This window comes from Mustela lutreola, chromosome 1 (genome assembly GCF_030435805.1).
Source record: "Mustela lutreola isolate mMusLut2 chromosome 1, mMusLut2.pri, whole genome shotgun sequence".
NCBI classification, from domain to species: domain Eukaryota; kingdom Metazoa; phylum Chordata; class Mammalia; order Carnivora; family Mustelidae; genus Mustela; species Mustela lutreola.
Window position 1 is genome coordinate 112,564,725 of NC_081290.1, and position 17,026 is coordinate 112,581,750.

The window sequence follows — 17,026 nt, forward strand, 5'->3', positions numbered from 1 at the left end:
TGAAAGTTATAGTTTCTACTTACCAGTAAGCTGGGTGTTTCTGGCATAGCATTGCACCAAAGTCTTGCAAAGAAATAATACTGCTCTTGGTCCTTATTCGGGAAACAAAGGCTTTCTAATAATGAAAGTACCCAGTTTGCAAGGACAGGGTCTATATTAAGAAATAGGATGGGGTAGAAAAGAAAGCCAGAAAGTAGCAATTGACAATTAGGGATTATCACTTAACATTTATTTACTTTAGGAGAATTAGGGTCTTTGAGGCATTAACATCTTTCATCAACATTGCAATGTTTGTCTCAAAGTAAAACTAGTTACTATTAAACCAAGTGTACAGTACCTCTGAAATTGTATTCCTAGTTGAAATTATATACAGATGATTCTGATATAAATGTAGACATACTTCTAGGTAGGAGAAATTCAGAGTTTATCATAGAGGTCTGTAGAATTCAGAAACCTAGATAATGTAGTGTAGTATATTTTAAAAGCCAGATTGACACTTATGAGCAATACAATGTGAAATATATAGAATAGATTACTGTTAATGCCTATTCAGTAATGTGTTCAAAACAGTCATATTCAGTCACATTCCTTCCTTAACCACCACCCTCGATACAAATAACTTTGACTCAAAATATATAGAAATATTGGGTAAAATATTAAAACTTAAAAGATATACATATACATATGTATGGAATGTACATATATGTGTGTGTCTGAGAAAAGGAGAGTGAGTCAAGTTTGAAAGAAAGAGAAATCCTCAAATCGTCAAGATAAAACTAGCGAGGTAACTGCATGACATGAGTGGATATCAGAAAAATCCAGAGGGACATTGGTCATGGATATAGATCCTAGGGATTGGAAGTGAGCTTTTTTGTTTTAGGACAGAGGTAGAGGCCCAGAATTTGTACAAGCCTGAGGCCAAGAGTTGAAATCTAGAGCCCTTTGAATAAAGCTAGGTCTCATAAGTGGCTACTCCCACCGTGAAAAACAACTAGAAAATTTTTACCCACCAGCCCAGGGAAGCCACAGGATAATTCATGACAGAGAAAATAAAAACAAAATCTTCACTTAAATAAAGCCTATAATAAAACCACAATCCTACATCCAGATCTGCTGTGGAGTCTAAGATACAGTACCAAAGGAATAATAAACAAAAGATACGTAATTAATGTAATTGGTGAAACTTCCAGGGTACCAGCAGTAGCAAACAACACGCCATTCTCTTGAGTTCTTTCCACAGCCTGAGTGCATTGGTCTCTGACAAAAATAGCCCACTCCTAGAAATGAGATTACAATACAAAGTTTCATATCCCCCAGGGGAACAGTCTGCTGCCAGAGAGAGTGCACAACACAGTGAGTTACTTAGCACTCTCATAACATGCGCTTAGAGCTGTCTGAGTGAGACTATAAAGTAAATAAAAGTAAAAAGACAAACTGTGTTTTTAAAAAGCATCTAAGCAGAAATGTAAGAATATAATATCGTAAAAAGGATAGACAGATTTGAGGGAAAATCAAATGGAATGCCTAGGATGGTAAACAATTAAAAGCTAAATCTCAGTGGAAGGTTAAAAATCATATCAGAGACAACTTTGGATACAGCTGAAGGGAAAGTTAGTCAACTGGAATGCAGATCCCATGAAACTTCTCAGAACACAGGGAAGAAAGATAAAGTAAATTATTATAGAGAAGGGAGGTTAAAACACAGGTAGAAAAGAACAAGAAAATCCAAATTTGCTCTAGAGAGCAAAATGTAAAAGATTTTCAGACAATCCAAAGAAAGAGAGCTTATAATTCACAAACTCTCACTGAGTAAATTACTAAAAATATAAAATAAAAATTGATTCTTTAAAAAAGGATAGACCAATGAAGAGGCAGAAAATAAAATGAAAATAAAATGGAGTGAATTTGTTGACAACCTTAACATAGCATGTGGGAAAGTGTGATCTGAGTTAAAATTTTCTAATATCCATATAGTGTTCAGTAAAAACAATAAATAACACTATTTGCATTCAATTCCATTGATGCAAGTTTACCAGTTAAAATATTAAGACTGACTACACACACAAAGGTAGATTTATAAATTCAAAATAAGGTTTTTAAGGACAGAAAAGGAGCAACAACCACACACACACACACACACACAAAGGAAAATGAAAACAATAATTAAGATGGTGATAGACCAAGGATCATCATATGTCAGGGGTACTAAGGTAAATGAATTACATTTATCTGTTAAAGGAGGTTCAAAATTATAGTAAAAAATCCTGTTCTAGGGGCACCTGGGTGGCTCAGTGGGTTAAAGCCTCTGCCTTCGGCTCAGGTCGTGATCCCAGGGTCCTGGGATCAAGCCCCGCATCGGGCTCTTTGCTCAGCAGGGAGCCTGCTTTCTCCTCTCTCTCTGCCTGCCTCTCTGCCTACTTGTGATCTCTGTCTGTCAAATAAATAAATAAAATCTTAAAAAAAAAAATCCTGTTCTTTACTGTTTAGGAGAGACATACTTAAATCCATAATTATAGAGAAAGACTGAAAGTTAGGAAGTAAAACAACACTATAGTGCAAACCTTATTTTAAAATAGGTTTGACTACCTAATTAGGCCATTATTAATTCAGTTTCATCTCCCATTATGCCTAAGTAGCACATATCAGACATTGGTTTTGCTCATAATTTTAATTTAAGTGTTCGTTTCTCTTAGACTCTGTAGTTTCTAGACTATTTAGTTTTCTGAGTAATTAATGAAAAATTTTATAAATTGCTTACCCCCTCTTAGTTTTGTTTTTAAAACACTTTAGAAAATATGTGGTTCCCCAATGCTAAATGGAATTTTTAATCAAAAGTCTTTGAGGGTTTCTTACAAGATAAATGGATGTTTTAAAGGTATATTAATGCTAAATGTTAGCAAATGTGCAAAGTGAAGTCTCTTGTATTTTGCTAACTAGAATACAAATTTTTACAATTATTTGGGGAAGCAATTTGGCAATATGAGTTAAGGGCTTTAAAATTGTTTATACTATTTGGTCCAGTAATCCTACTTTAATGAATAAATTTTAAGATATTAATCTGAATACCTAAGAAGATATATGCCAAATAAGCTTTACATTCTTTGTAACTTATCTGAAAAAAAATGCGAAACTTGAAAATCCAGGATTAGAGCAGTGGTTAAGTAATAATATGGCATTTACATACTATGTAAGGTGGAATACTATATAGCCACTAATATATTTATGATGGTTTAACATGGAAAAGCAGAATATGGACTTATATATGCATTTAATCATAACTGTGTCAAAGTAAGCTTAGGAAAAAGAAGAATGAAACATGCATTTATTTCTGGCCAGTGAAATTGCAAGTAATTTCTTTCTTTTTCAGTATCTTTTTTCTTCACCATGTTCTTTATACTTGGCTGTTCATTATGTTTATAGTTAAGGTGACTCTCTAAAAAAGAGATAATGAGGATCGGCTAGAACAACAGTATGATCCTGGAAGCAGGAATCTTGGAATTTGAGAAATAGCCATATCATCGGCTTGCCCTAGAAGATTGGTCCAGTTGATTCAAATTAGATTTGATTAAAATTTGATTACCAAAAAAAGTATTTGCTTTAAAGACCTACATAAGCCCTAGCTGAATAAAAACCCTGGGGGACAAGAGTTAACTTACAGCCAGTAAATCAAGGATACATATAAAAGGATTTTGAAGACATGGGGGTTTGGAACTGATTTATAGTTTTGCATTATTTCCTAGTTGCCTATTATATACATATCACTTTGTCCTTGCAAGCACACTTAAAGTGTTTGATGAATTGGATTCATTATGAGAGGCTGTGTAATTTCATTTGTGAAACAAGGTCATGGTCTTTAAGCAATTTCAGGAGCTCCACTAAATTTTTAGGCCATCCATGCACATTGGTTGATACTAAAGTATAACATGTGTCATGTATATGTTACACTGGATGGATGCCCATTGGCCTGAAAAAGTAGTCCCTAAAGTGGAGATTCAAATTAAGAACTTCAAATTAGGGGCACCTGGGTTAAAGGCTCAGTGGGTTAAAGCCTCTGTTTTCGGCTCAGGTCATGATCCCAGGGTCCTGGGTTCAAGCCCTGCATCGGGCTCTCTGCTCAGCAGGGAGTCTGCTTCCCCTCCTCTCTCTCTGCCTGCCTCTCTGCCTACTTGTGATCTCTGTCAAATAAATAAATAAAATCTTTAAAAATTAAAAAAAAAAAAGAACTTCAGATTAAGAACTTCAAAAAATTGTGCTATTTCACAGGAATGCATTATTAAAGACATCAGAGTCAATTACTGTCCAAGAAAGAAATTGGACCTTTTTGGCTTATAGGCACATTGTTAATTAAAAAAAAATAAATAAAAATTAAATTTTTTTTAAAAATGGACACCTTAGGTATGTTAAATGGTATGGGTTGCATACAACAAGAAAGAGTAGATAACTTGGCACATTTTTGTGCAAGTTGGTTAAGCAGCTGCCTTCGGCTCAGGTCATGATCCCAGCGTCCTGGGATCGAGTCCCACATCGGGCTCCTTGCTCGGCGGGGAGACTGCTTCTCCCTCTGCCTCTGCCTGCCATTCTGTCTGCCTGTGCTCGCTCTCTCCCCTCTCTCTCTCTGATAAATAAATAAAATCTTTAAAAAAAAATAACTACACACACAAGCCTAATATGAGAAAGTAAACAGATTTCCCTGTTTTTACTTAACAATACACTGAATAGTATATTTTGTTCAGAAGGCAGTATTGGAAGGTCCATTATACTGTCTGCCCATTTAGGTTTCTTTATATCATTTCTAAAATTATATAAAAGCAGTCCCTGGTTCTACAATACAGGTTTGAAATTAGATTTCCATAAAATGGTTCTAGGCACAGAGAGAGAAAGGGGCGGGGGCCAGAGGGAGAGCAAGAGAGAGAGAGTGAGAGAACACTGGACACAAAGAGAAAGAGATACAAAAGAAGAAGAAAGCACTTGAAAGTCCCCCAAAATGCTAAGCCAGTAACCATGTTTACCTTTTATGTTGAAACACAATGATATTACCAAGATCTAATAACTGCTAACTTTTATCATCTCTATAATGAATTTCTGGTATGATCTCCTTTGTTGTGGTTGGCATATAACAGTTTCATCTGTACTCTCCTCTTCCTTTAGAAAACAGCAATCCAAAACTACATACGTAGCTTGATCCAGAAGTGGTGTTTCATATGGATTTATGAATTTACTCAGATTATTACATGACAGCAGCTATTCCTCTAGACTTTAGTTTTTAATCCCATTCGAAGATGAGAGTCCCACATAGGGATATGTCACAGTTCAGATCGGAATTTAGAATTACTTCTTGCTGAAGAGGGTTTATGCCACAGTAGGCAAATTAAAAATAACAGTTTACAAATAAGAACTGCCTGGAATTGTGTCTGCATCAGTGAACTTCCTGACTTTGGGAAATTAAAATGTTATGCAGCCTGCAACTTTAGCACTTTCTACTCATTAAAAAATTTGCATGTCACATAGCACTTCCATTAATTCTCACATACAGAGGAAGTAGCAGAACTCTGTGCAAATTGTGGTGTGGACACACTGCATACCAGGAACCCTGGAATCATAGGTGCCTTTAATGTGGGGAAATAATTTACCTCACAAATAGTCTCTTCTCAACTTGAGAATGATGTGTTTATAACTGTCTGGTGGGCATTTGAGAAGGTGCTAGTCAGTTCCCAGTGAGATTCTTGTCAACACAGCAATTTGATAGGAAAGCGTAATTGTAAGTGTCAGACAGTGAGTGCTTTTATCTACAGTTTGGAAGAAGCTGATGTCATAGCTGTGTTTGTATCATCCTTGATATGCGTGGTGTCCCAGCTGGCAAATAAATATTCTGGTCGAGGACTGTGCTCGGCCGCCTCCGGGTATAGTAAGTGCGGTTTGCTTTAGTGTCTTTCCCTTCTGGTAAAATATTTTCCTGTTTTTGAAAGCAGGGATGTGGTTAGAAAGTTGAGCCCACAGAAACCAGCTGAACACCTGTGGGGCCCCAAGCAGATCCGTGTGAGAGGACAAGGGCAAGGTCTTCAGCTTCTAGGATGGAAAAGGAAGCTCCAAGGGAATCAAGAAGGGTACCAGCTTTTACAACCACAGCAAAGCATAGACCTCCAAGGTCACGTCCATGCCCTGCCGCGGCTTTTGCTTAAGTATTCCTTTTTCCTAGAACTCCAGCAGCTAGGATGACGGTATCCAAATCAGCCTCTGCATCAACACTCTTCCTCATTTTACTCTTTAGGTCAGGTTTCTTCACCACCATGAATTACAGCACCCTCACCTTTGAATTTGATAGTTATTATTCAGGAGCACTGATGAGGATAGAGGCTATTGCATCAGAAACACTTAGGCAGCCGATCTGCAGATTTGATTTGACTCAACCTTTGGGTGAAATTTCAGATGTTCCTTCTTCATCCATGGTGAGTCACGAGAGAAGACTTCTACATCCTGGGATGTTCATTCCCTGCTGTTCATTTGCAGAGGTTCGTGGTCGTTCCTGTAGGAACAGCGACCTGGATGAATTTTGTGAGGCATGGCCTGCTGTCCTGTGAGGCAGAGGGGTGGGGATTACCTTGGCAATTTAGATAACTGACATCAGTGATAAGCAAATGTTCTTTTCAATTCTTGTTGTCATGTCCTTGGATTTATGTATTCATTTATTTGGAGTTCCTTAAGCCCCTGTCAATAAATAAACCCTCAGAAGAGTGGTAAATTATAATAAATGACCATGAGTGTCTTTGACAGACCTGACCTTTGACATCATTAGTGCAGTCCTGATGGGCTTGCTAGATAAGAACCAACCTGAAAGGAAAAAAACAAAATCTGGACATGTTTATTTTGAATGGCCCTTGAGATTTTTAATAAGAGCCTTTGCGTGGGAAGAAATGTGAGAAAAATCACATATTTTGCCTGTATGTAAAATCACTGACAAAAAGAAAGATCAAGCAGTCAGGTCAAGGAGAGGGGAAAATCCATGGGGACTAGAGAGTTTTCTAATGCTAGGCTCATAAAAATAAGGATAGATCTTATGAAGTGGTTTGGTAAACTTCAGATACATAAATGTGCTTAAACTAACCAGAAACTTGATGATTTAAAAGCATACACTTTTATAGAACACACTTAATGTTTTTTTAAATTGCAATTGAGTTATATCCGTTTTATAACTTACATCCTAGCCCCCAAGTAAGATACAAATTAATTCTCCATTTTATTTAATCTCATAGTATCATAATATCTATTTATAGGCATTAAGGTCATAGAAGCAGCTTTGTATTGAAATATATGGGGTAAATCTTGAGGGCAAGCAGGAGCCCCTTAGAAAACACCACTCACTTCCATTTTGACTAGAGATTTGATAGCAAATCTGAAGAAGGAGTTTTAATTCCCAGATATGTGTATCTAGACTTTCCTTATAGGCATTCCTTAAATCTGCCTCAGGGGCTCTCAAACTTTGGAGGGCATAAAAATTATTGCTTCATTAAATTAAAAAAAATTACTGTGTCATTGTGTTTAACTTAAAGGAATTTCAGAATTAATTTTTAATTTTATTCACATTCCATCTAATTACCAACTTTAAGCCCTGGTATAAGTTGCTTCTGACTCCAGTCTAGTGAGATCCGCTGACCAACCTAAAGCAAAATGATTTGTTTCAATATAATTAAAGTCAAAATACACAAAAAATAACCTGATAAGTAGTTGCTAATCCTCCACTAAGAACTCTATTTTGCAAAGAAAGAAACTGAGGCACAGAATTGAAACTTGTGGGCTCGCAAGTTAGCACGAGAGCCAACATAAGAACCCAAATCTGGCTCGTGGTGTAGTAAGCCTTTTTCATGCAGGCTCTTGGATGCTGGAAGCAAGTAGTTGTCAGCTTTTATTGCTCTAAAATATGGTTTTCTTCCGACGTGTAGTGTCCCTGCAATTATTGTTTATTTCTTTTTTTCCTGTTGGCATCTTTTTTGAAAGGAATGATGTTTCTCCTTTAAATATTTACTTATGGTAACATTTTGTGCCAAATACAATGCGATTATCATACATTTATAGCTACATCATTCCAGCATGGCTTTCCAGTTACTTCAGAGTAGAAACTCCCAACTTCAGTGTCCCTCTTTGCTTGCCCCACACTTGAAACAAAAGATGCTGTTTGGAAGTTGTTTCATTTAAGCAGGAAAATCTCTTATTTTAGCTTTCTCATGAATATCAATGATAAGCTTTCTAATGAAGAGGTGTTTTATGTTGAAATAATTAGCATTACCTCATTCAATAACTGAATTGCAAATTAATCCATGAACGTATCAGGCCCTTTTCTATTATAGCCTTGTCTCTCCTCATTTAAATATGCTAATTAAATGCCTGCACAGTATCTACATATATTGTTGAGGCTGTAGCTAAAGAACTGGGATCTGACCTCTGGTTCACCAGCTTTGTGACATTAGGCAAGTCCCTTAACAACTCTGTGCTCCGGATCTTTAGTCTGCAGACAGAGAGAAAGGGGTTAGAATAAGAAATTCTAGTCAATGATCTGTTTTAACTCCTGGGAGTTTGTGAGTTAGGAAGGGCTTAGCCTTGATTTTAAGAAATAGAAACCCATCTGGTGATGCAAAGAGGTTCGGGCATGTATCACATCACCATATTTGCTTGATATTTTTTTCTATTAAAATATTACTTAAGGCATAAAAGCAGTCTGTATTCTTTTAAAAAGCTAGTCATAAGTTCATGATCATTTTGGCTATTGTCTATTATCTGTGTCACCTGAAAAGAAGATTTTTTAAAAGACTAGAAAAATCAAAGCCGTTTCTATGTATTGGAGAAATGAAGATTTATGTATAGTTTCTGGCTTTGTTTCTGAGAGTTCCCAAATATAAACTTGCCAAATAGACTCTGTTGAGGCATATTATTGCACAATTATGAGCCATGTGCTTGAGGATAATTCGATGTTACTTACTACGGTATAAAACCAAGGAAAGTTTGCTTTCTCTTTTAGGATACATGGGCATGGGTTCTCCTCTTTTATAATAGTGGAATGTCAGGTGAAAAATAGGGGCAACCCCTCCTCTAGTCTCAAGAATGACCTTGTGAAATTAGAAAAATGCACTCCTTCCCCTAGTCACTTTACCACCATCGGCTGGAATATTGTTAGATTAACAATCCACATAGACAGTCCACACAGCTCTGAATGGGACCACCCAGGGTTGGACAATGCGATCTTAATTGAGGGGAGGGTGAAAACCAAATTTTAATCACAACATTTTTGGTTACTTTAAAATATCACTTCTCCCCTTTGGGACTCAGTTTCCTCACCTGCAAAAGACTGGACTAGATAACTTCTTCAAATGCTGTTTGGAGCAATTGTGTGGTGTTTTCTAGCACAAGGAGCATTTCTGACTAACTCTTTAAGACATCCTCCTCGTGCTTCAGTTTTCAGACTACTTAGGTCTTCACTTCAAGTGGCTCTCCACAAGCAGACATCCTCTAGTCCCTTTTCCCTCAGATCAGGAACATCGTTCCATTGAAAAATATATGTTCTTTAGAATTACTTTACATTTTCTTTTAAAAATTCCTAAAGGAGGTCGTGGGGTAGGAGCATTTCCCATAGCAGAAGCCCCGCTGTGGGGTTGGCCTCCCCAAGGGGCGCTTACTGAGACTCCCACAACCAGTGGCACAAGTCTTAGATCATTCCCGGAGCCCTGTGCCTTTACTTCTAGCAATCCGAGAGCCATGGTTTTGGAAGGTGTTACCAGTGGAGGTGCGTTTTGTTCCAGATGGGCCTTCCATTTGCTCCTTCCTGCCATTGCAGGACATTCGGTCTCTTCGGCCCTCGCCCGCTACGTAACACAAACAACTCCCTCATCATTATGACAACAACAACAACAACAAAAATACCTCCCTTGCCCCAATTCCAAGTGGCACCACCTCTGGCTGAAAACTGTTGTAGCATCAAGTTGCACTCTGGCCCTGGAAACTTGCTCCTGAAGCATGCTGCTGTATGGTTGCCAGAAGCCGCAAAGGCCGTAAACCTCTTTCAAAGGAGAGCGTGAAGGAGTATACAGTATTTAAAAGAGTGTGTTTTAATACAGTATTTAAAATTAAAATATTTAATACAGTATTTAACACAGTATATAAAAATACTGTATTAAAATACAGTATTAAAATAAATACAGTATTTAAAATACAGTATTAAAGTACTGAAAAACGGGGCTCTTTGTTTCTGTCGTAACTAAGGAAGCTGAAATTCAAATTTCCTAAAGTCACTCGTTAAAGTCACTCGTTAAATGATGGGCTAAGTTGACTCTACAAAGAAAATCCCTTCTGAACCTAGAGTCTTTGTGTACTTGCAATGTGCATCACAATGATATTGATAGAGCTGTCATTTATCGATTGCTTGCCATGGACCAGTCCTTAACACATCTCATTTACCCTTTCCACAGTTCTATGGGAGTGAGGACTCGCATTCCCATACGTGGATTAGAATGCTTATACGTAGAGGGCGCCTGGGTGGCTCATGGGTTAAGCCGCTGCCTTCAGCTCAGGTCATGATCTCAGGGTCCTGGGATCCAGTCCCGCATCGGGCTCTCTGCTCAGCAGGGAGCCTGCTTCCCTCTCTCTCTGCCTGCCTCTCCATCTACTTGTGATTTCTCTCTGTCAAATAAATAAATAAAATCTTTAAAAAAAAAAAAAAAAAAGAATGCTTATACGTAGAAAACGGAAGTAGTCTGGCCAGACGCTCCCAGTTAAGGAAACAGCAGAGCTAGGATTCAAACTGAAGAATGAAAAACTCGGTGTCCCTGCCCTGGCCAAGAGCCCTGGTGCCTTTTTTGATGGCTTACTTTCAAGTAGTAAGAAAGTTAACTGAAATCCCTAACTTATGAGCCAGGCTGTTGATTGGGACACGAAAAACAATTATTTTGCACCATGTTCGGCCAGAGATGTTATTTTTCATTATGGCGAGGACTGCTCCCAGCAGGGTCACCTCATTAGCTGAGGAAAATGTCCCCTGTGGTTCCGTGAGAGAAGGATCAGATGGAGAAGCCTAAAAACAAACTCTAAAAAGTGATTCTCTGTTCCCCTCGTTTAGGGGATGGAACAATAATCCCCTTCTTTTCCGATTCCCAGGCTCCTAAGTGATACTTTAGCTCTGTAGTTGCAGAAGTGTTTTGAAAAGGATGGAAAAAGTTTTATAGAGTTGCCTTCCAAAACTCTTTATCAGTGTTTCCATAACAGAGTAAATTGGGCTGTTGAACCATTAGTGAGTATACTTAATACTCTGGTCTGTTTTAAATTTGCCCATGTAAGAAAATAACAGTTTGGCTAGATTGGTCCACATTGGCTATGAGGAATAACTCATGGGGAGGCTTTCTTTTTTTTTTTTAAATTTCTATTTTATTTTTGAACTGCCTTGATGGAAATACTTAATCAACTCTATTGAGAGACCTACTGAGAGACATCTCCTAAGCCATGTGTCACAAAAAACATCCATAAAACCTTGTCACCTTTGCTCCCTTTGCTCTCCATTATCTAGAGAAAAACCAAAGTACTCTTTTCAAAATTACATTCGATCACAGGATTTTTATTTCCTTCAGGATAAAATCAAAATGCTTCGTCATGGCCCGTCAGGCCCACATGTGGCTTCTCCTCACCCCTCGGAGCCTGCCTCCTCCCTTTTGCTCTCACTTGCTCCCTCCCACCATTCCATTTTTATGTCAGGACTTCCGCATTTACTGTCCCTCTCTGGACCATCCTTCCCTCCTGAACTCAGCTTGGCTCATTCTTCCTCATTGTTCACGTTTTAGCTCAAATCCCCCCCCCCCCCGCTTTTTTTTTTTTTGAAGATGTATTTATTTCTCTGAGAGAGAAAGAGAGAGAGAAAGAGGGAGAGGGAGGAGGGGGAGGGGCAGAGTTCCTGCTGAGTGCTGAGCCCCATACACATAGGGCTCTCCATCTCACGACTCTGAGATAATGACCTGAGCTGAAATCAAGATGCTGACACTTACGGGACTTAGTCACCCAGGCGCCCTCAAATCCCAGTTCAAGAGAATTTATTCCTGGATTTCCTAAGTTGCCCATCCCTTTATCTCCAGTCACATTACATTCTTTTGTTCTATTGTTCAAAATAAATTTTTTCAGCATTTGAATCAATCTTATCTATTATTTTTACTTGTTTATTTTCTGTTAAACTAAAGCAAAAGCAGGGACTTTTCCCATCTTGTGAGCCACCCTACCCCATGCCTAGAATAGAACCTAGTATATAATAGGGTTTAAGAGTATGTGTTAGCCGAATGAATGAATGAGTGAATGAATTCCAGATCTTTGCCTAGAATGAAATAGAAGTCTCAGATGAATACCATAAGCCACCAAAATATTTACTGATTTGTGCAGATCGACACAAATATGGAGAAGTTGAGATTAAAATAAAAATTATAACATTCCTTTTTATTATTCCTTGGTCTGCCTGTCAAGAACAGGGATTCTGTTGGGAAAAGGAGGTAGAAGCCAAGGCATGCCCAGAACTGCTTCATATGGAGAAATTTCCAATCGTGTTATGTCTGTCTGAAGGAAGCCTTCTCCTTCTGTAAGACACAGCTCTCCTGCTTACTCCAGCAGGCCCACACTGATTCTTATCAAAATTTTCAAGGTGAACTTCAGATCATCCCCAGATGTCCTCCTTCACACTGGTTTCCAGGCCTTCTAACCTGCAAGAAATGAATCTTTTGACATCCCTCTACTTAACACCTTCCCTGCCAGAGTGACAACATCAGTTACCTTGTCTCCTCTGCTGGCAGTGACCTCGTATGGTCTCAAGTCTTTGGGTTTGAAAATAAACCACCTTTCTTCCAGTGCCTGTATCTGTCCCAGATGTCCTTTTATTGAGTTCACAGAATACAAATGGAAAAAGGTTATTACCAGGCAGAAGTGTTTAAAAATGAAAATCAAACCTAATACATGGACTCAGACAACTGGAATAAGGAATATAATATTTATAAAACTGAGTAGGAGGTTGCAATCATTGCTCTAAAATAAAGCATTAAAAATTAATTCAGAGCAAACTTGTCTGTGCTACAGCAAACCTCTCTTTCATTAAGGTAGCACTGCATGTTTCCGCAAAATTAGTTCCCCAAAATAGGTAAATAGCCTGTAAGAACTGAGTGTTCTGCAAACTACAGAGGATCTACCTGAGACATGATTTAAGAGTTACCTTTAGTGTGAGAGCACTACGGACCTTTGATTTTTGAACCAATTAATTGTGATTCTTGCAGTTTCTCTACACTTTTTGCCCTTGAGTATTACCAGGAAAGTTTATTCATATGCCTCTTATTCATTTTAACTTGATGAATCCAGTGATACTGTATCATCTAATCAATTCGTGTGTTACAGAATATTAAATATGAGGAAACTTGGGATGCCAGTTTTAAGTTACACTTTGAAATTTTCTATACAGTCTTCATTTCAAAAATTTTGTATTCCGCATTTGTAAATGTTTTCTCCCACTCCTCTTCCTGACGTTATTTTTATCATCATCATCATCCTCCTCATCTTTCCTACCTGCCATACATTAAAAAGAAAGAAAAATAAAACTGCTCATGTTATCTCTGCATTTATTGCTGAGATGAAGTTTTTATGTTTCTCAATGTACACTATTCCTCTGATGCCCTAAAATAAATAACCTTATAACCTCTAGGCCCTATTGATTTCTGAATGATTTCTAATAAAAAGCATCCAGTTTCCATTGCATCGACAAACTGCTTAGTCCCAGGGCAAAACCTATTGGATTCCTTTTAAATGGAGGGACAAGAAACAACCAAAAAAATCCAAAAAGTGGATTTGAGATGGAGGGAGGAAGGGTGGTCTCTGGTCAGCTCAGTAAATGGGCATTTAACCTTTGACCAACGATGACAGGTCTTCTTTAGTTCTATTAGACCAAGAGCAAGCTGTTATGATTAAATAAAAAAGAAAAAAAACTGCTTAGAGCCTTGCTGAATATGTCCTGGGAATTAAAGCATATGGCAAGGATAAGGAAAAAAGATTTTCCTTATGCTAATGACCCTTGATGTCTGAAATAAATTAGATCCATTAGAGTTTATGCTCAATAAAAGAAAGACTTTAAGCACTCCAAAGTTAGTGACTCGAGACCAGTTTTGCTCTGAAATTCAATCTGCCTACTTATTAATTCTTGGTGAGGCTCCAGAACAGACAGGAGATGCGAAATCATAATTCTGTACTGAACCAGAATTTTAAAGGACCACAGGTTTCTTTTCCTTTTCTTTTAATTAAACCATTTTTCATGCTTCTTATTTCGTTTCCCCCATTAATTTGATTTTGTTCCCATTTTTGTTTCATGTTTTGTTCTTTTCAAGGTTTCCTTTATCCTATTTCAACTGAACAGAGAACCCAGAATGAATATGGATTTTCTTGTAAGTTTGATGTTTGGTTTTTATGTTGCTGAATAATCATTTAACGTGATTGCCCCCAGTTCAAGTTTACCTTTCTTTGGATCACAGATGTGCACACAGGAAATAGGCACCTAATATATTCTAACATGAAAAACAAATTAGATTTCCACTGTTGAAGAGAAGAAAGGAGGGTCATTGTAAGCCTCTGCCAGCTTTCACATCTCTCAGTCTGCCAGGCAGTCCCGATAGCTGACAAACCATATTGGGAAATAGGCTGATCTAATAAAGTGCCGGGTTCAGATGCTAAAAAGAAAAGGGTTAAGAAAAGACAGATCTGTTGAGTTAGGAAGGATGCAGGTCGGGGACGTAATTACAGCCTGGTGAAGTAAGACCTTAAGGATTTAGATAGAATATTCTGGCTGGAGTTCAGAATGCTGCGACAGGCCTCGAATTCTGCCCAGCAGTGTAGTGTTGTCTGCGCTCAGAAAGCGGGGCTCACACAGTCGGGGGGTTCAGGCTGTGACCGGGATTCTGTAAAGATCTGTCAATATCAACTTGACTGATGCAAAAGTTGATATTCTGGAAACTTTGAGAAAGATAGTAGTAAAAAAACCATATATATATATATATCACATGCTGTGCATTTAAACACAAAATGCCAAAAGAGATGAGCAGTTTCCAACAGTGAATTCCTTTATACTATCCATGTGTCAAAGAAACTGTGACCCCAGAGTTTGGGTGAGCCACTGGCAATCTACATGAGGAGTCATTTGCCCTTATCAACTGGGTGGCTATGAGTCCTGGCTCCTCAACTCTTAGGTGTCCCTGGGACTTAAATATCTGAAAATTCCCTTTCCCCCAAATCATGGATGTATAAAATGGAGCATAAAAATGCTGTTCTTGACCCCCTAAAACACCAGTTTAATCACCTCTTTTGCAGTGAATGGAAAAACATTGCTTAACTTTGCTGAAAATGTTTGTGGGTCACGCTAAACTAAAAACAGACTTAAAGGTGCCTGCGGAGTTCTGGAAAGGTTTCATTCTGTTCATTTTGTTTCAATTATCAGCTTCTATTACCGAGCACAGTCTGATCGAAGCGTGTTCTAAAGCGGGTTCTGTGCTACCAAGGCAATATGCAATATTTACAGGAATTTTCCTCTGGCTTTACCCAGAAACAGACCCCCAGCAGACTGCACACTGTGTTGGTCCAATGCTTAATTGCCTTCGAGAGCAGTCTGACCTTTCTGATCACTGAAGCAGGCCTTTATGTTACTCAGTGCACCATCCAGACGTATTTGACTCAGTAACGAGTAGCTCAGATGTAACTCTCTGACCAGTGGCCATGAGAAGCTCACGGTTCTCAGAAGTGATACCGAATCTGTATCAAAAGCCGGGAGTTACCTGCATTGACCTCTGCTTCCCAGATCCGGGTCTCCTGAAAGCACACCTTGCAAATCCATCATGTTTTCTTCTAATATTTGTTTTGCTTAGTTATGGATACCATTCCCGGCCACCCCTTCCTTGATTTAGGGGAAAGGGAGAAGAGTGTTACGGAAAGTAATTTTATGACTTGGAAGGATATGTAGGAAAATATTCTAGTTCAATAAATACACAGATTCCAAACATGCTGGCTATTTCTAACAGAGTATTTATGTTTATGTTTTTGGAGAGCTATCGGTGAATTCAAATCAGCCTTCCAAACTTTTTCACCTGAAATTAGTAATGAGCTGTGCTTGTTTCCCTGTGGGTTGGGATGGTTTCAGTTCCAGTTTCTTTTTATATCTTCTAATAAATGGTCTGTTATGCTGCCCAATTTAAGATAGATTAGTGGGTGGATAGATGCAGAGTGAGAAAGGAAAAGAAATCAGAGATAATTTTCCACTGAAAGGCCACAGTCGTTTTATATAGCTTTTGAAATAGATTTGAAATTAACCTATAAAAAAAGCAATAAATGTCTGAAAAAAATTACAGCAATATGGATGTGTACTGTAGGAAATTTCTCTAAGCAGTTGGTCCAATGTTTCCTTGTCCTCCCCAGCTGCTCCTGACTCAGATGATGTTGCTCTGTATGTCGGCATCGTGATAGCTGTGATAGTTTGCCTGGCCATTTCTGTAGTGGTGGCCCTATTTGTGTATCGCAAGAACCATCGCGACTTTGAGTCTGATATTATTGACTCCTCGGCACTCAATGGAGGCTTTCAGCCCGTGAACATCAAGGCAGCGAGACAAGGTCAGTTGACATTGCACTTCACACCTGCGATGTACGTGTGTCAGTAGCATCCCTGGGTGGTGTCAGAATCAGCGACCTTCAGGTCATGTCGTTCAGCTCAAATATAAGCTCCATGAAGACATGGATTTGGGTCTGTTTTATTCATTATTCTGTTGACCTCATTCCTATAACAAACCACAGGTGGCAAGATGCACAAATCTTTTTTTTTTTTTTTCTTAACAGGTTTCTCTGTCATACTTTTAAATGTTCATTAGAGATTGGTTGACTGATTTCTTACATCTCCTTTTTTTTTTTTTTGCCTCTTGACAAGACACCTTGCATTGACATGAATAAAGTGGTGTACAGATGGATGACCTCAAATCCAGTACAAACAAGGGAAACT

At 38.3% G+C, this 17,026-nt stretch overlaps 1 protein-coding gene across 2 annotated transcripts in view; it reads left to right on the plus strand.

The window, feature by feature from the left end:
* Positions 1-17,026, plus strand: part of UNC5C (unc-5 netrin receptor C) — a 369,403-nt gene that overhangs the window by 306,611 nt on the left and 45,766 nt on the right. The window contains exons 8-9 of one of the 2 annotated variants that reach the window (XM_059172547.1): positions 14,379-14,435; positions 16,453-16,644. In XM_059172547.1, the coding sequence (XP_059028530.1) occupies positions 14,379-14,435; positions 16,453-16,644 (249 nt within the window). The remainder of the gene's footprint in view (positions 1-14,378; positions 14,436-16,452; positions 16,645-17,026) is intronic. The other variant, XM_059172551.1, reaches the window with a different exon arrangement.